This window comes from Nilaparvata lugens, chromosome 3 (assembly GCF_014356525.2).
Source record: "Nilaparvata lugens isolate BPH chromosome 3, ASM1435652v1, whole genome shotgun sequence".
Lineage (NCBI taxonomy): Eukaryota > Metazoa > Arthropoda > Insecta > Hemiptera > Delphacidae > Nilaparvata > Nilaparvata lugens.
In genome coordinates, this window is record NC_052506.1 from 47,501,942 (window position 1) to 47,517,085 (window position 15,144).

The following is a 15,144-nucleotide window of genomic DNA, read 5'->3' on the forward strand; positions in this document are numbered from 1 at the left end:
AGCTGCGTACACATATACGTTCTTCCAACCCGCACCGAGCACGCTCCTCCCTCGTACCGCCCTCGTTCCCCCATCGAACTACAGTCGCGCCGCCCACGCACCCATCATGAACGTTACGGAAGATGTTAGATCTTCTCGCGTTCCCCGGTCGAACCATTGTTGCTCCCCGGTCGATCATCAATCGCTCTGCTGGAGTGACGTTCGGTTGCGGAGCAGAGCGAAAGTCTGTACGCACCTTTAGAATATCATGTGTCAATTATCTCAGTTCACCTTACAATGTTCATAACCTTACTAAATAGGATCCTTTTTCATCCTTTAAAACTCTTAAGAGGCAAAATATCTCAAAATCCGTTGTTAGTGTGCGTCTAGCATGTTTGAAGAATTTCTGTGCAGAGTTTTAAGTCTGTAGGCCAATTTATTAGTTTGAGCTGTAGTGTGATTTTACATAAACATTTTTAAAAAATGCCCTCTCCTGGACCCCTCTCTGCTCCTGGTCGGAATTTTTCTGCATAGATCTAATTTTTTTCGTAGCTGAACAAAAAAGTTCCTCATGACTTTGCTGTGCAATGAGCGGTTAAAAAGTACAACATTTTTGGGGGCCCCAGCTCCCTCAGGGGGGCAAATTTCTGAAAATCCTTTCTTAGTGGATGTTTTGAGGCATGAACAATTATTGTGCAAAATTTCAAGTTTGTAGGCTCATTAGTTTGGGCTGTGGTGTGATTTCAGTCTGTTGGGGCTTTTATAGATATAGAGAAGAAGAGAAGAAGAAGAAGAGAAGAGAAGAGAAGAGAAGAGATTTACATTATATCAGATGAAGATCATTATTTTTTGCTTTTTATTCCGGCTGTTATATCATATGAATAGTCTCGTTAAATGAAATCATATGGAAGTCAATTACAATAACAAGATCTTGTTAATAACAAGGAATATTCTGTTAAAAACATGAGTTATTAACACTCTTGTCAAGAAAATTTTTTGACGATTCAGTCAAGTTAATAACTTTTTGTTAATAACTTGTGTTACTTGAGTTGAAATATCACCAAAAGATTTCTTAGTGAGCACCTAGGACGTATAAGGAAGCTATATTCCAAGTTTTGTTGCAATCCATCCAGTAGTTCTCCAGAAATCGTGATCAGTGAGTGAGTGAGTGAGATAATAATTTTATAAGTATAGATACACGTTTGTGTTGGAAAATCCAACGTTGAATATACACTCCAACAATCGTACTACGGAATGAGACTCAATTCGAAATTAGGAACTCGCTATCCTCGTCTTCAATAAAAAAATGAACGTTATGTAGACTTGTTGATTTCTTTCACGATTTCTCTTTGTAACACATGAAGAACGATACGGGTTATTGATTTTCAATTTCAAAGGTAAAGGTGCAATCCCTTAGCGGCGTCTCGAGACGCGTGGCTAGCTAGAGTCGCCACGGCTAGAGAATATAACTTATAAATTATCAATTAGATTCGATGACTCATTGGATATGAATCGTAAAAGCAATATAGTAGCCAACACTTCTAATTCATATGCCACCATAATGTTCATACAACATAAAAATGCAATGAGTCATCGAATCTAATCAATTTATAGGTTTTTTGCTCTAGCTGTGGCGGCTCTAACCACGCGTCTCTAGACGCGCCTCACGAGACGCCGCTAAGGAATCGCAACTTAATGCTAATGCAAATAATTGTTTTATGAGGTCACTTACCTCGGCCACCCCCTCGACCCCTCTGGTTCTGTCCTCCTCTACCCTTCATCTCTCCACGACCTCTATTCTTCATCACCATATCTTCTTTCACCATATCTATCACTTCATCAGGTATCCTGAGGTATTTGATTGTGCTTCCTCTAATATAGCATTCGGGCATCCTCCAAAACTTGTCACCATCCTATTACATAGAATATTATGTTAGAACAAAATTATACTTCAATGACATAAAGAAAAATATTGTCCAAAAATAATTTGGAATAATTTCATCAATGACACGTCTAAACTCCACCTCACCTTTCAAGTATTATTAGAATTAGAATACTCTATGCAATTTTACTGTACTGGCTTTTCCAGATCCTGAGAGAGGAGAATACTTATTATGAAAACGATTAAATTATGCCAGTACAAAAACCACAAGTATATAACAGCATATCGAGATCAGTAGTGCTGATAAGGAGACTCAATCAATTAATCTATAGATGCATCAAATAATAGGCCATATCTATCCATGTTCAAATATTCATGATAGAAATACGAAATATTTGCCTCAAAAATAATATAGTGTTTTATAACATTTACAAATATTTTATAACATTTAAACTGATTTACTGAAATGATATAAATCCATACGAATAGAGTACAACATAATACGTTCATACATAGTAGGCCTACTACATCATCTTTTCGCTAGGGCTAATCTTTATTATTATCATGAAATAGAAAATGAAAAATCCAAGTACCCTTTAATCGAACATTTTTACTTACAACATGTTTCACCAACAATGTCATTTTCAACTCAAAAGAAACATAAAAGACTACATTAACGTTAAACATGTTGTGAATGAAAATAAAATATATTTGGATTTTATATTTTTAAATATGCTTGATAGAATAGTTCAGTTAGCGCTTATTCGGCTATTTTCAACCCGTTATGGTAATTATTGTAATTAAAATGAATGATTGTATCATGTTCATTAACTTCGTTCGTTCGTGCGTGTCAGGTGATAGATGATTAAATGCCTAAATTGAAATAAAAATCCACTGTTTTAACAGCTTCGTCATTAAATACAAAGAGGTCTTGTCGAGTGCATGCTGGTGCAAGACAGCATTTCAGGAGGTGGTCATCTGACTGGATATCACCACAGTCGCAGTACGGGTCCTCAATCTGCCTCCAAGTTGTGCGATTTTCTTTTGTGCAGGCACACTCTGCTCTGAGGCGGTTCAGAGTTTTCCATTTGCCATATGACAGCTTTGCTCCTGTTGGAAGTTGCTCCCTCAACACCAACCCGGTGGCGTCTGGCGTCTGTACTCTTATGCCATAATCTCATTCTTTTCTGTGGAGCCGAGGAGCCCAGCTCCTGTGTCTCTGTCAGAAAGCTGCGTCGGGACTTCAGCCGGTGATTTGCAGGGGTGTGGCCAAACATTGGGTGTCTGTTGTCATTAACCTGTCGAGTTCGCTCAGCCCTACCAGCTATCTCTCTTCGGATTGATGGAGAGGCTATCCCACTGAGTTGATATAGGTAGTGAGTTCATTAACTCAATCTTCATTACTACAAGTTACTCATTTGTACCTAATTTTTATGGGAAAAATTACAAGATCAGCTCGTTACTTCTTTAGACAAGTTCAAGTCGCCAATAGAATCAATTCAATTTGAAACAAATTTTACTTACTCTTGATGTGCAAATAACTTCTCTCAGATTGATATTCATCCAGTTATCACAGCTAACTAAATGTCCGTTATATGTTTCTCCATTTTTCAGCTCCACCAACTGGAAATAATCAGAATTTGAGCTGAAAGGTATGAAATATGTTATCCATTCATGCCAAGAATTAAGTTCCTAATTAGATAACTATAGTGAGGTCCACGTTATGATGACAGTGGAGATAAATAAGAGAACAGTTTTGCCGATTCTCAGCCTTGCCACTGCCTATAGAAGATAGATGATACCTGTATATTTGATGTAATATTAACTGTTCTTTTAATTAATTGAAAGAACTATTAATTAATTCATTACCAATCATATCTTATTCGTGAAAAATAATTAATGAGCCAATAATAACTTAAATTTTCATAATTGAAATAAAATATTTTGTCAATTTTACGGTAATAATATTTCTACGCCGTTGAAAGACAATCTGGCGACGTTGTGGTGCTAGAAAAAGATAGTGCTATCAGCTTCGTGGAATGATAGACAAGGATAGCAACACCAATGTTAATCAAGTATTGCACATTATAACGTGAACCTCATTATAGGAGACATTTCGTGGCCAGTGAGATCACCAGATCTCTATGCATTCAACTACTTTACAAGGTGATACTTGGAATAATGTTTTCTTCAATTAACGCCACCATAAAATCTCCGTGACCTGAAGAAAAGATTGATGCAGCCACACTTAACCAACTTACAATATCCCATATTGTTTAGATACATGATAAATGAGAATAGAATAATGATCTATTGACAAAACAATTCAACAATACATGTATAGTTAATCAAACAAAATCAAAAGCTTTGCTATTAAGCCTTCAGCTAGGAGTGATATAGCCTATGTTAAATCATTCTACTCTACAAATCTATGACAGTCGTAGTGATTGTGTCTATAAAATTATTACATTGGCATTGATTTTGAGCTACAAGACTACTTTGTGCAGTTTTGACTGCTCTTCAATTTGATTTTCTATGTTTGGCTTTCAAAGAGTTTTCTTTTATAGTAATATGAAATTCTTCGAGAGAGTAGGCTACCTAGAGTAACTAAGAATAAACTCACCATTGGATGGTTCTGAGCCGTGCGAAGTAATGACAAAGGAAGCTGAAACAATGGTTCACAATCATTATTATTTATGATAGGATAGCTTTTAATACAAAGTTATGGTAGTATAACAGAGGCCTTTTACAGTCCTATACTAAAATTCAAGTTATGAAGTCAGTCGAAATGATAGGATAGCATAGTTGCCAAGTTTATTCTCCCACCGCCTTCTATAGTTGATAGACATCTAAGTCATGATAGACATCTCCTAAATTATATCAATATATTGTTGATTCTTGTTAATAATAATAAATTTATATCTCAAATATTCAATAATCACAAAAATGAAATACAGGTTGTTTACGAACTGCCTACCAATACTGTAGGGCATTGTTCCTGGCTAACAAACATATGTATTGTAAAGCGGTTTTTTACACGCCTCACATACGTAGAGTGAATCTTGTACAGAATCAACGGTGTTGAGGTTATTTGAGGTAACTGCGTGCGTGGACGCTAAGTATACACCAGACTGATTGGTTCACTACAAGACTCAATACAATTGTCGGAATCGCAGGAGGCCTAAACGCTCGCTCACCCTTGATTCTTCTCATGACAGATTGTATGGTGATGAAATTTTTATAAGTAGTGTAGCGATCGCTAAACACTGAATACGGATACCTTAAAATTATTACCTGTGAAGAATGAGCATACAAAATCATACAGGTCGAGCAAAAATCCCGATGTAGATAATTTACGGGACTGCGTCTCTAATAAGTTCCGAAGATTAAGATAGGGTACAAGGACCAGAGATCGTTCGGAATATATTTCGAGAACAGAGACTTGTCGGGTTTTAAGCTCTATTGTAGGAAATTATATGATCGCCGGCTGCATCTGCTGTACAGTTGATGTATTCGCTCCTAATTCGAGGTTGGTAACAGATAAAAGCTGATATATGAGCAGGTAAGGACAGAGAATAAATACCTCGATCTGACCCCACACAATACATCCACTTAGACCTGTTCCAATAACCAGGTTAATTCAATTATTTCAATGATCGTATTCGATCGGTTCTTGATAATATAGAACGTATCAGACACAATAATTGACAGGCTTAAGAAATAATGGAACTCAGAAGACGAATTAACAAAATTGAAATATATTATAATAAAATATATGATCACACAGTGCAGGTTCAGAATTTGATTTACAGATTGATAATAATTTAGCATTAACAAAAGAGTTAAAAATGTTCTTGTGCTCGCATGACACCATGCATGATTCGACAGAATTTTACAATTGATAAAATTTAATAGTTTTGAAAAAATAGTGAAATAAATTATAAAATATCTTGAAAAATGCTCGGGGTCGTGGTTCTGGCAGCGGAGGATAGTCAATCAACTACAAGTTCTTATAAATTCTATATTGAACAAATTCTAGGCTCTTAATAACTAATAAGCGCTTGTCGGCGTGGCCAATAATTTAGCGAAGAAAAAATTTATATTTTCTGCACTGTAATATTTTTCGAAGCGTAGATTGGGGCCCCTTTAAACTTATAACTCACGTGAAACTCCTTGACGGTCGTGGTTTTCTTCTTTAGATCAAAATCGTTTGATCGGCAGCGGGTCCAGGCTTCGGTCTCAGCACGTGGGGAATTTTAATTTAAATATCTCCTTCACCAAATTAATTAGGGATAATTTAACTTTAGACTTTTGATTTATCGATTGATGAAAATAGATTTACAAATAACAATTAGAATAGCCTAAAATATTGGCTCACAAATAAAACATATAAAATCGAACGAAAATCTTACAGATAGGTCTTGGTAACTTTAACGAGGTCTGAACGGTGAGGATTTCAAAAGGGAAGTGAAGTCTTTTTCTCAGCTTCTTGGCTAGAACTTTCTTTCTGAGAGTCTCGGTGTAATTAATTTGCATGAAAATTTGCCATTGGTAGAACAATTGTGACGTAGACGTGACGTCAGTGGCAAGCAATAGAATATAATCCTTTAATTATGATAATAATCCAATTTATATAATTCTTAAAACTGCTTAATCTCCTAGACATAGTTCCTCTTATACAATGTACATGTGCTAGCGTATATTATGGTAAGGCAGGTTTGTTGTCTGATAGTAGATTAACATGTGTTGTTTTCAAACGATCACCTTTTTGGTGCTATTTCTATGCACTATGATTGGCTTAGACTTTCCAAAGAGATTCAATCACCATGTGGTTTAGTTGAAATAATATTTAATAAATGAATATTCTTATACAATTTTTATTATGTTTGAGACTGTTATAATTAATTTCTGCTGCTTTACCAATAATATAATGTTTATGCTATGACCTAGTGTGGAACCCTGTGGAACACCTGATAACACTTTTAAATAATTAGAAAAACAGCCATCATAAAAAACAGATTGGAATCTATCACTCAAGTAAGAGGCAATTAAATTGGTTGACATGTCATCAAAACCATAGAATTTGAGCTTTTGTAATAAGATGGGATGAGATATTGTATCAAAAGCTCGGCTCATGTCATAGAAGCTGCCTAGTAGATTACACTTCTCATCAATAGAATAGATACAGTTTTCCATGAATTCAGATATAGCTGTATTTGTGCTTCTATTAGGTCTGAACCCAAATTGACTATCGGAGAACAGTGAGTTATTTTCAAAAAACTCAACAATCTGACAATACAAAATTACCTCAAAGATTTTAGAAATAACTGGAATGATAGAAATCGGTCTAAAATTATTATACTCACTTGCAGAACCTTTCTTGAAAAGAGGAATTATTTTGACAATTTTTAAGCAATTAGGAAAAACGCCATCAAGAATACAATCATTAAACAGAGAGCACAGAACTTCACAAATATGGGGAGAAGCCAGTTTCAACAAGTAAGAATTCAAGCAATACACATCAAGACAAGCACTATTCTTTAAGGATAGTATTACACTATGAACCTGCTCAACACTAGTAAGATGAAAAGAGAAAGCGGGTTTTGAAGAGTTTGGCATTGAATTTTTGTAATTGTCAAGATAATGAAAAACGTCATGGACAGGATCTGCTATTAAACGCAATTTTTCATCTACACTGTCAATAAAAAATCATTTAAACCATCTGGTGTATGACTAGATATTTTATCACCTTTAGCTACTTCATTCCTATTCAAATTCTCTCTGACTATTGACCACAATTCCCTTGGCTTGTTTTTAGCACGCAAAATACGATTATTATTGTAATCGAGTTTAGTCTTTTTACCATTTTTCTAAAAGATCTTTTCAACTGATTATACATGCTTTTATGAGTGGCAGAACCGGACATCTTATAGAGGTCGTACATAAGTAAACATTGCTCCTTAATATTTTTAATCTCTTCAGTGTACCAAAATAATTTTACTGGAGGACATCTGCCACTTTCAACACATCTGATGGGAAGAGCTGCATCAGCAATACAAAGAAATTTATTGAGAAAGTGGGAAAATTTATCCTCAATACTATTGATTGCATAAACATCTAACCAATTAGTTCTTGCAATTATTGATTGAAATTTAACAATATTAGTGTAATTAAGTGGTCTGATAATTCTTCTAGACTTATTATTACCTATTAAATATTTTGAAGCTGTAGGATCAGTCACATCAAGTTGGCAGCTAAGCACTAGAGCAAAATGATCCGAGACAATCATCGGCTCAACCTCTGCTGAGATAATTCTTTCAAAATGAATTGATGTAGCAATATTGTCAATACACGTCCCCTCACAATGAGTAGATTCACCTGGTCTAGTTGCACTGAAGGTGTTAGTAATTACTAAACTCTCTTTTTTTCTCTAATACGGAAGATTTTGAGTTACATACCCGAGCAAAGTGTCCCTTCTTACCACACTTCTTGCAGAATTCGTTTTTAGCTGGGCAAAATAGTCGAGAATGTTTTTTGTTGCCACAAAAAAAGCATACTTGTCCATTAATACTAACAGCTGATAATGAGGAGTCTGAAGTGTCTTTTTGATTAGGAATTAGATTTGATGCATTTTCTGTATCTTTGCAAGCATTAAGCTCAAATGGAGGATTAGATTTATTGTAGCATTGTGATTGATCTTTTGCAGACTCAAAAGCTCTTGCACGATTAAGAGTTTCATGCAAAGACATATCTGGGCTTTCTAAAATTCGTTGACGGATTTCGGATGAATATAAACCTGCAATCAATGCTTCTTTTATGTGCTCCTCTCGATTCTCTGTAGCAGAGATCGCTGTAAAATTACATTCTAGGCTGAGTTCTTTCAGTTTTAGGAAAAAATTATCGATGGACTCACCTTGTTTTTGTTTTCTTATAGAGAGAAGGTACCTTGTAAAGATTTCGCTTTTCTTCTTGATAAATATGCCTTCAAGGATGGAGATACTTTCCTCGAATGTAGTACAATCTATTATCAATTTGTAATTTTCAGCTGACAGCAAGGTAACTAAGATATCCAATTTCGTATCTTCAGTGTAATAGTTTCCTTTCAAGTAGGCATCCAGCATTCTTTTCCAGTGTCTCCATTCCAATGGTGCACTAGGAGAATCTGGATCCACACTTAGACATTTTGGTTTGAGAATTTTCCCAATTGATTCCGAGTTGAAAGATGTATCATTTCGAGATAATTCGGTAGGCTTATCCTGATTCCGTGATGGAGATTCAACATTATTTCGATCCAGGGTTTTCCTCTTTGGCATTTTGATTACCGGTACTTATTTCAGTCAATAAAATTGTAATAAATAGAGACCATTGAAGAGCTAGAATAATGGCTTTTATTGACTAAAATAAACTGAGATAAAATAACAAACTTTCTGATGATTTAGAATAATTCAAACAACTGATTTATGACATATGATTATCATATCATTTTGTTATCAACAAAAGTTAATAACTTTGTCACGTGTTTTGTCTGCAGCTGTAGTTATTACGGAACAGCTGTAGGGAAGGGAAGCTTAGTTGTAGGGTAGGGAAGCTTGGCGAGAGGGTTGCGGGGAAGATGGTAACCACGGTATTTAGATGAGAACGGTAGGGGTCATGAAATATGTGCGCAGTGGCCAGCCAGCTAGATTGCGTCATCGCTACCAACCGAGGTTTTAACACCTATTGGCAATCTATAAAACTTATTTGTTTAGAAACAGATGATTGGATATGAAATGACGTCAGCTACACCGGAAATTTAGCACAAACATGCGCGTGACACCTACCGTCTTCTTCTATATACCGATAAAAGAGGCTTTTGTTATTGACATAACACATTTCCTTTGATCTTTACCGACTCTCGATGGATAATATGAATCTTGTTAAGAACAAGGAATTTTCTGTTAATAACACGAGTTATTAACTTTTTCAAGATAATTTTTTGTCGATTCAGTCAAGTTGACAACTTTTTATTGATAACTCATGTTATCAACTCCGGTGTAAACGCAGCTTAACATGATGTTATTGACTTTTGTAATTAACATCAGTTAACTAATAACATCAGTTAATAACAAAAATTTTAAAAACTTGTGTTATTAACTCCGGTGTAAACGCAGCTGTCTCTAAACAAACTCATTCTAATTCAATAATGTAACGTTCAAGTTATTAAAAACTTTCCTAAAGGTTCTGAATACTTTATGTTGCGTTTACTCTCATTTCTATTACACTTTTAATAACTTGATTTTGTAAAATGAATACGATACTAAAGCTAGACCAGTTTAGTGTGGATCCAAACTTATCAACTGCAAGCAAGGATTGGACACATTGGCACAAAACTTTTCAGAACTTCATTACCAGTATCATTACCAGTATATAAACACTTATCAACTTCATCACTCCAGATATTTATGAGGACAAAGCGAAAGTGGTACGTATAACGATGCTATATCTACTTTGAGGAAAATCTATGTAAAGCCTGTAAATGAGATATTTTCAAGACATAAATTATCTGCACGTCAACAACAACCTGATGAGACTATTGATCAATATATTTATGCCTTAAAACTATTAAGTAAGGACTGTGACTTTAAAGCTGTGACAGATGAAAGAAATAGGGATGATTTTATTTGTGACAAATTTATTGCTGGAATGAAGTCTCCTACAATTTTCCAGCGTTCACTACAGAATGTTTCATTAAAACTAGACGAGGCTTATAGTCAAGCCAGATCCCTGGAACTTGCATATGAACAATCATTAGCTTTCCAATCTTTATCCCAACTAAATGCAACCTCTTCCCGAAATAATCAAGCAAGCAATCAGAATGCTGATTCAACATCACATAATTAAGAAAACTTTTTATTAGCTGCTGCTAATGAAAATAGCTATTTATGTATTAAGAGCGTAATGCGCGACTTTATCGCGCATTATTTTTCAAGAGCGATAAAGAAGCATTACGCGCGAATTACATACAACATTTTTTCTACAACTGCCCAAACCTGTTAAATTACTTATATCGGCGGAGTTACAATTACCGACTTTTTAGGTTAAGATCTGACTTTTTGGCGAGCTGCTTACAATCAGCTGATTAGGGAGCGTAAAGAAGCTCCTCTGTGCATGCGCGAATGATTTGGGAGCGTAAAGTAGATCTACTGCGCATGCGCGGATGGTTAGCGAGCGAAAAAGTAGATTCTCCTCAGAAATAAGCTGTTTTACGTGGAGAATTGAGTGTGTAAATTCTTTCTTTACGCGCAGTTGTAGAAAAATGATATTTTTGTGCTAATCTGAGACATCCTCGGGTCAGCTGCCCAGCTAAAAATACAATTTGTCATAATTGTAGAAAACAGGGGCACTTTGCTAAGGTCTGCAGGTCGAGTAAATTACAGACCAAACAATCAAAAAATTTAAAGATATTATGAACTCTATTGACCTAGCAGCTTCGCCCGGTGGATTGACAAAGAGTACAGCACAAGCCCTAGTCAATGGAAAATCTGTCTCTGCTTTGATAGATACAGAGAGTTCTCTGAGTTTTATAAACAATTCTACTGTTCTTAACCTAGGTCTTCCTATAAGACCAGGTAGGGGTACTGTATCAATGGCAACTACATCAATCACATCCAATATAACAGGGCAATGCCTAGTAGATCTTGTCATTCTTGATCAATGTTACAAACAAGCAAATCTTTCGGTTTTACCAGAGCTTTGTGCGGATTATTGTTGGACATTATATTTTAAAAAACCATGAAAGTATTAAAGTAGTTTTTGGTGGAGAAAAGCCACAATTAACTATATGTAACGTGGCAGCCTCAACTGTAGAACCGGTACCATTGTTTTCTAATTTGAAACCGGAATGTAAACCAATTGCAATCAAATATCATCGACACAGTACAGATGATTTGAAGTTTATTAAAAATGAAGTAAGTAAAATGCTTAAGGACAATGCTATAGAGCCTAGAATTTCTCCATGGAGAGCTCAAGCGTTAGTGGTTACAAACGAAAATTATAGGAAAAGAATGGTCATTGATTACTCCAAAACTATAAATTGTTTTACATTACTGGATGCTTACACACTACCAAGAATCGATTATATTGTTAACAAACTTGCAAATTATGAGTTTTTCAGTACTATCGACTTGAAAAGTGCATACCACCAAATTACTATACGAAAAGAATAAAAGCAGTACACAGCATTCGAGGCATGTGGTTTAAACCAGTTTAAACCGTATTCCGTTTGGGGTCACTAATGGAGTGGCAGTGTTCCAACGTGTAATAGACCAAGTTATACGGTCTGAACAGCTACAATACACTTATGCTTACCTTGATGATGTTACAATCTGTGGCAAAACACAGGAGCAACACGATATAAACTTGAAAAAGTTTATCAAAGCTGCAAACAAATACAACCTAACTATCAATAATGAGAAGTCTTCATTTTCATTGAAATCGATCAACTTGTAGGGCTATTATATTATTATATCTAACAAAACTATCAAGCCTGACCCCAGCCGATTGGAACCACTGAAAAATTTACCTCCGCCTAGAGACACTGGATCGCTGAGGAGGACCCTTGGTATGTTTTCACATTAAGCATCACTAATACCAGATTATGCCACTAAGGTGATTCCTCTTGCGCGTACTGCATTTCCCTTGTCTAAAGCAGGGTTACAATCGTCGTTTAAAACTATAAAAAGTGAAATCATTGAATCTGTAGTAAGCTGCATTGACCCTGAAGCACAATTCATTGTGGAAACTGATGCATCTGAGAACACCATTGCTGCTACTTTGACTCAATCAAACCGTCCAGTTGCATTCTTCTCAAGGATACTTTCACTAGCAGAAGAAAGACATTCAAGTGTTGAAAAAAAAGCACAAGCCATTGTAGAAGCACTGTGGAAATGGCGTCACTACTTGGTTGGCAAACATTTCAAGCTGATTACTGATCAGAGGTCGGTAGCTTTTATGTTTGATAACAACCGTCATGACAAAGTTAAAAATGAAAAGATAATGAGGTGGAAAATGGAATTGTCTTGTTTTCATTACGATATTGTATACAGACCTGGCAGAGATAATATGGCTGCTGATGCTCTGTCTAGAGTATGTTCTTCAATCCGAAATCAGGAAAATCTATTAGTTGATTTACATGAGTCTCTATGCCACCCAGGCGTAACACGTTTGATGAAATCAGACGAACAACAAACTCCTGCAAAGTGTGTGCTGTTGTCAAGCCCAAATTCTTCAAACACAAAGGGACTCTGACTGAAGCTAAATATCGATTTCAAAGGCCCTCTACCTTCATCAAGTCGAAATCGTTATCTATTGGTAATAGTAGATTAACTTTCACGGTTCCCTTTTGCTTTCCCATGTTCAGACATGTCATCATCTACAGTTAAATCAAAACTGTAAACCTTGCTTTCTATGTTTAGGGTTCCTAGTTACATACATTCAGACAAAGGAACATCATTTATGAGTCAAGACTTGAAAAATTATCTAAACTCATATGGAATTGCAACTAGCAGAACCACTGCTTACAACCCAGCAGGAAATGGACAGGTTGAAAGATATAATGGTATTCTATGGAAAACGATTGAGCTAGCATTGAAATCACTCAATTTAGGAGTGAATCAATGGGAGTCAGTTTTAAAAGATGCTCTTAGCTCAACAAGAATATTACTTTGCACAGCCACAAATCAAACTCCTCATGAGCGTATGTTCTTACACCCACGTAGATCTGGTAGCAATGGTGTTTCAGCTCCTTCTTGGCTTCTCAATTCCGGCCCTGTCTATTTAAAAAACTCAATCGAACATCCAAATATGAGCTACTTGTTGAAGAGGTCCAACTTCTCCATGGAAATGCTGAGTATGCAAAGAAATAAGACTTACGTCAGTTGATAGGGCTTATAAATAGCTATCCAGTGTATAAATTTGAAGAAGATCGTTAGAGCCGTTTTCGATAAAACAGTGAAAAACATGGTTTTTAGTCATTATCTGCCACTTTTTCCGCCATCTTGAACTGAATTTTATTGAATTTCTTATTGTCGGATCCTCATGGTATAAGAACCTTAAGTTTAAAATTTCAAGTCAGTCGGTTAATTAGGAATGGAGTTATCGTGTTCACAGACACACACATGTACACAGACCAACACCCAAAAATAATGTTTTTGAACTCAGGGGACCTTGACACGTATAGAAAACTTGAAATTAGGGTACTTTAATTTTTTTGAAAGCAATACTTTCCTTACCTATAACTTAGGGCAAGAAAAGTAAAAAGATGAGAATCTTTAAGGATAACACCCTCAGTGCCTGAAGATCTTGAAATTTGGAGGTTTTTATTTTCAACTGGCTATTATAGAGTGGTGGATAATCGATTCTTTCCAAATTTCATATGCTGCGGCAAGGAAGTTTCTTATAATCTTCTTCAATGTAAGTTGAGTTGATACTTTATTTTACCATCAGGCTGGTAAATATAGTGACACACATCGTTGACGGTAGCATCAGATGTTAAAACATTAAAAATGTTATTTATGCTTTTGCTAAGTTTAAAAAACAAACCTATTCCCTGATAAATATTCTATTTTTGATCATGACAAATTAGTTGATAGATTACTATTACAGTACGCAGTACGGTAACTTTCAGTTTCTGAATACTCATAGATTATTAATGAAGCTTAAACTTACCATTTCTATTCAATTGTAGGAAATCAGAATATTAAATAACAATGAACACAGCAGATAACTGTTTTTGCCAATTAAATTGAATTTATAAAATATTTTTGTTGCTGGATGTGGATTTTAGGTTATGTACATCAACAACCATACGAATCGATTTTCACAAACCACTCTCGGCACAAAGTAGAAGGAATATTCAGAAACCACTCTCGATCTCAGACGTATCGCGCATGTGTTAGTAACGGTTTTTTCCCGTTCCATTCAGTCAGATCTTTGAATCTTTGTGATGATGGTTACCAAGCAGAGTAACTGAAGCCGTCATTCCATTTTGATGAGGATATTATTATCCAATGATGATTTATCATTAAATTCGATTTAATAATCGATATATTATCATTATTTCATTCAATAAAAGAAAGAGTACTTTCAATAATATAATTGATAAAATATAACGGTTGTTATTTAACTAATGTTAAAAAAACACTATAACTAAGTCAGCATATTGTCATTTCAAAGCAAAAACCTAACCCCTCAACCGCCCCTTTTATATTTAAAACATTATTAAAGATAAATCTTTGTAAAAACCC

General features: G+C 35.4%; 1 protein-coding gene across 1 annotated transcript in view; it reads right to left on the reverse strand.

The window, feature by feature from the left end:
- Positions 1-14,769, reverse strand: part of LOC111060626 (U6 snRNA-associated Sm-like protein LSm4) — a 35,407-nt gene extending 20,638 nt beyond the window's left edge. The window contains exons 1-4 of the mRNA XM_039423906.1: positions 14,567-14,769; positions 4,485-4,526; positions 3,386-3,484; positions 1,712-1,892 (exon numbers count right to left, since the gene is read on the reverse strand). Coding sequence (XP_039279840.1) covers positions 1,712-1,892; positions 3,386-3,484; positions 4,485-4,526; positions 14,567-14,569 — 325 coding nt within the window. The 5' untranslated portion in view covers positions 14,570-14,769. The remainder of the gene's footprint in view (positions 1-1,711; positions 1,893-3,385; positions 3,485-4,484; positions 4,527-14,566) is intronic.
- Between the last annotated feature and the right edge of the window lie 375 nt (positions 14,770-15,144).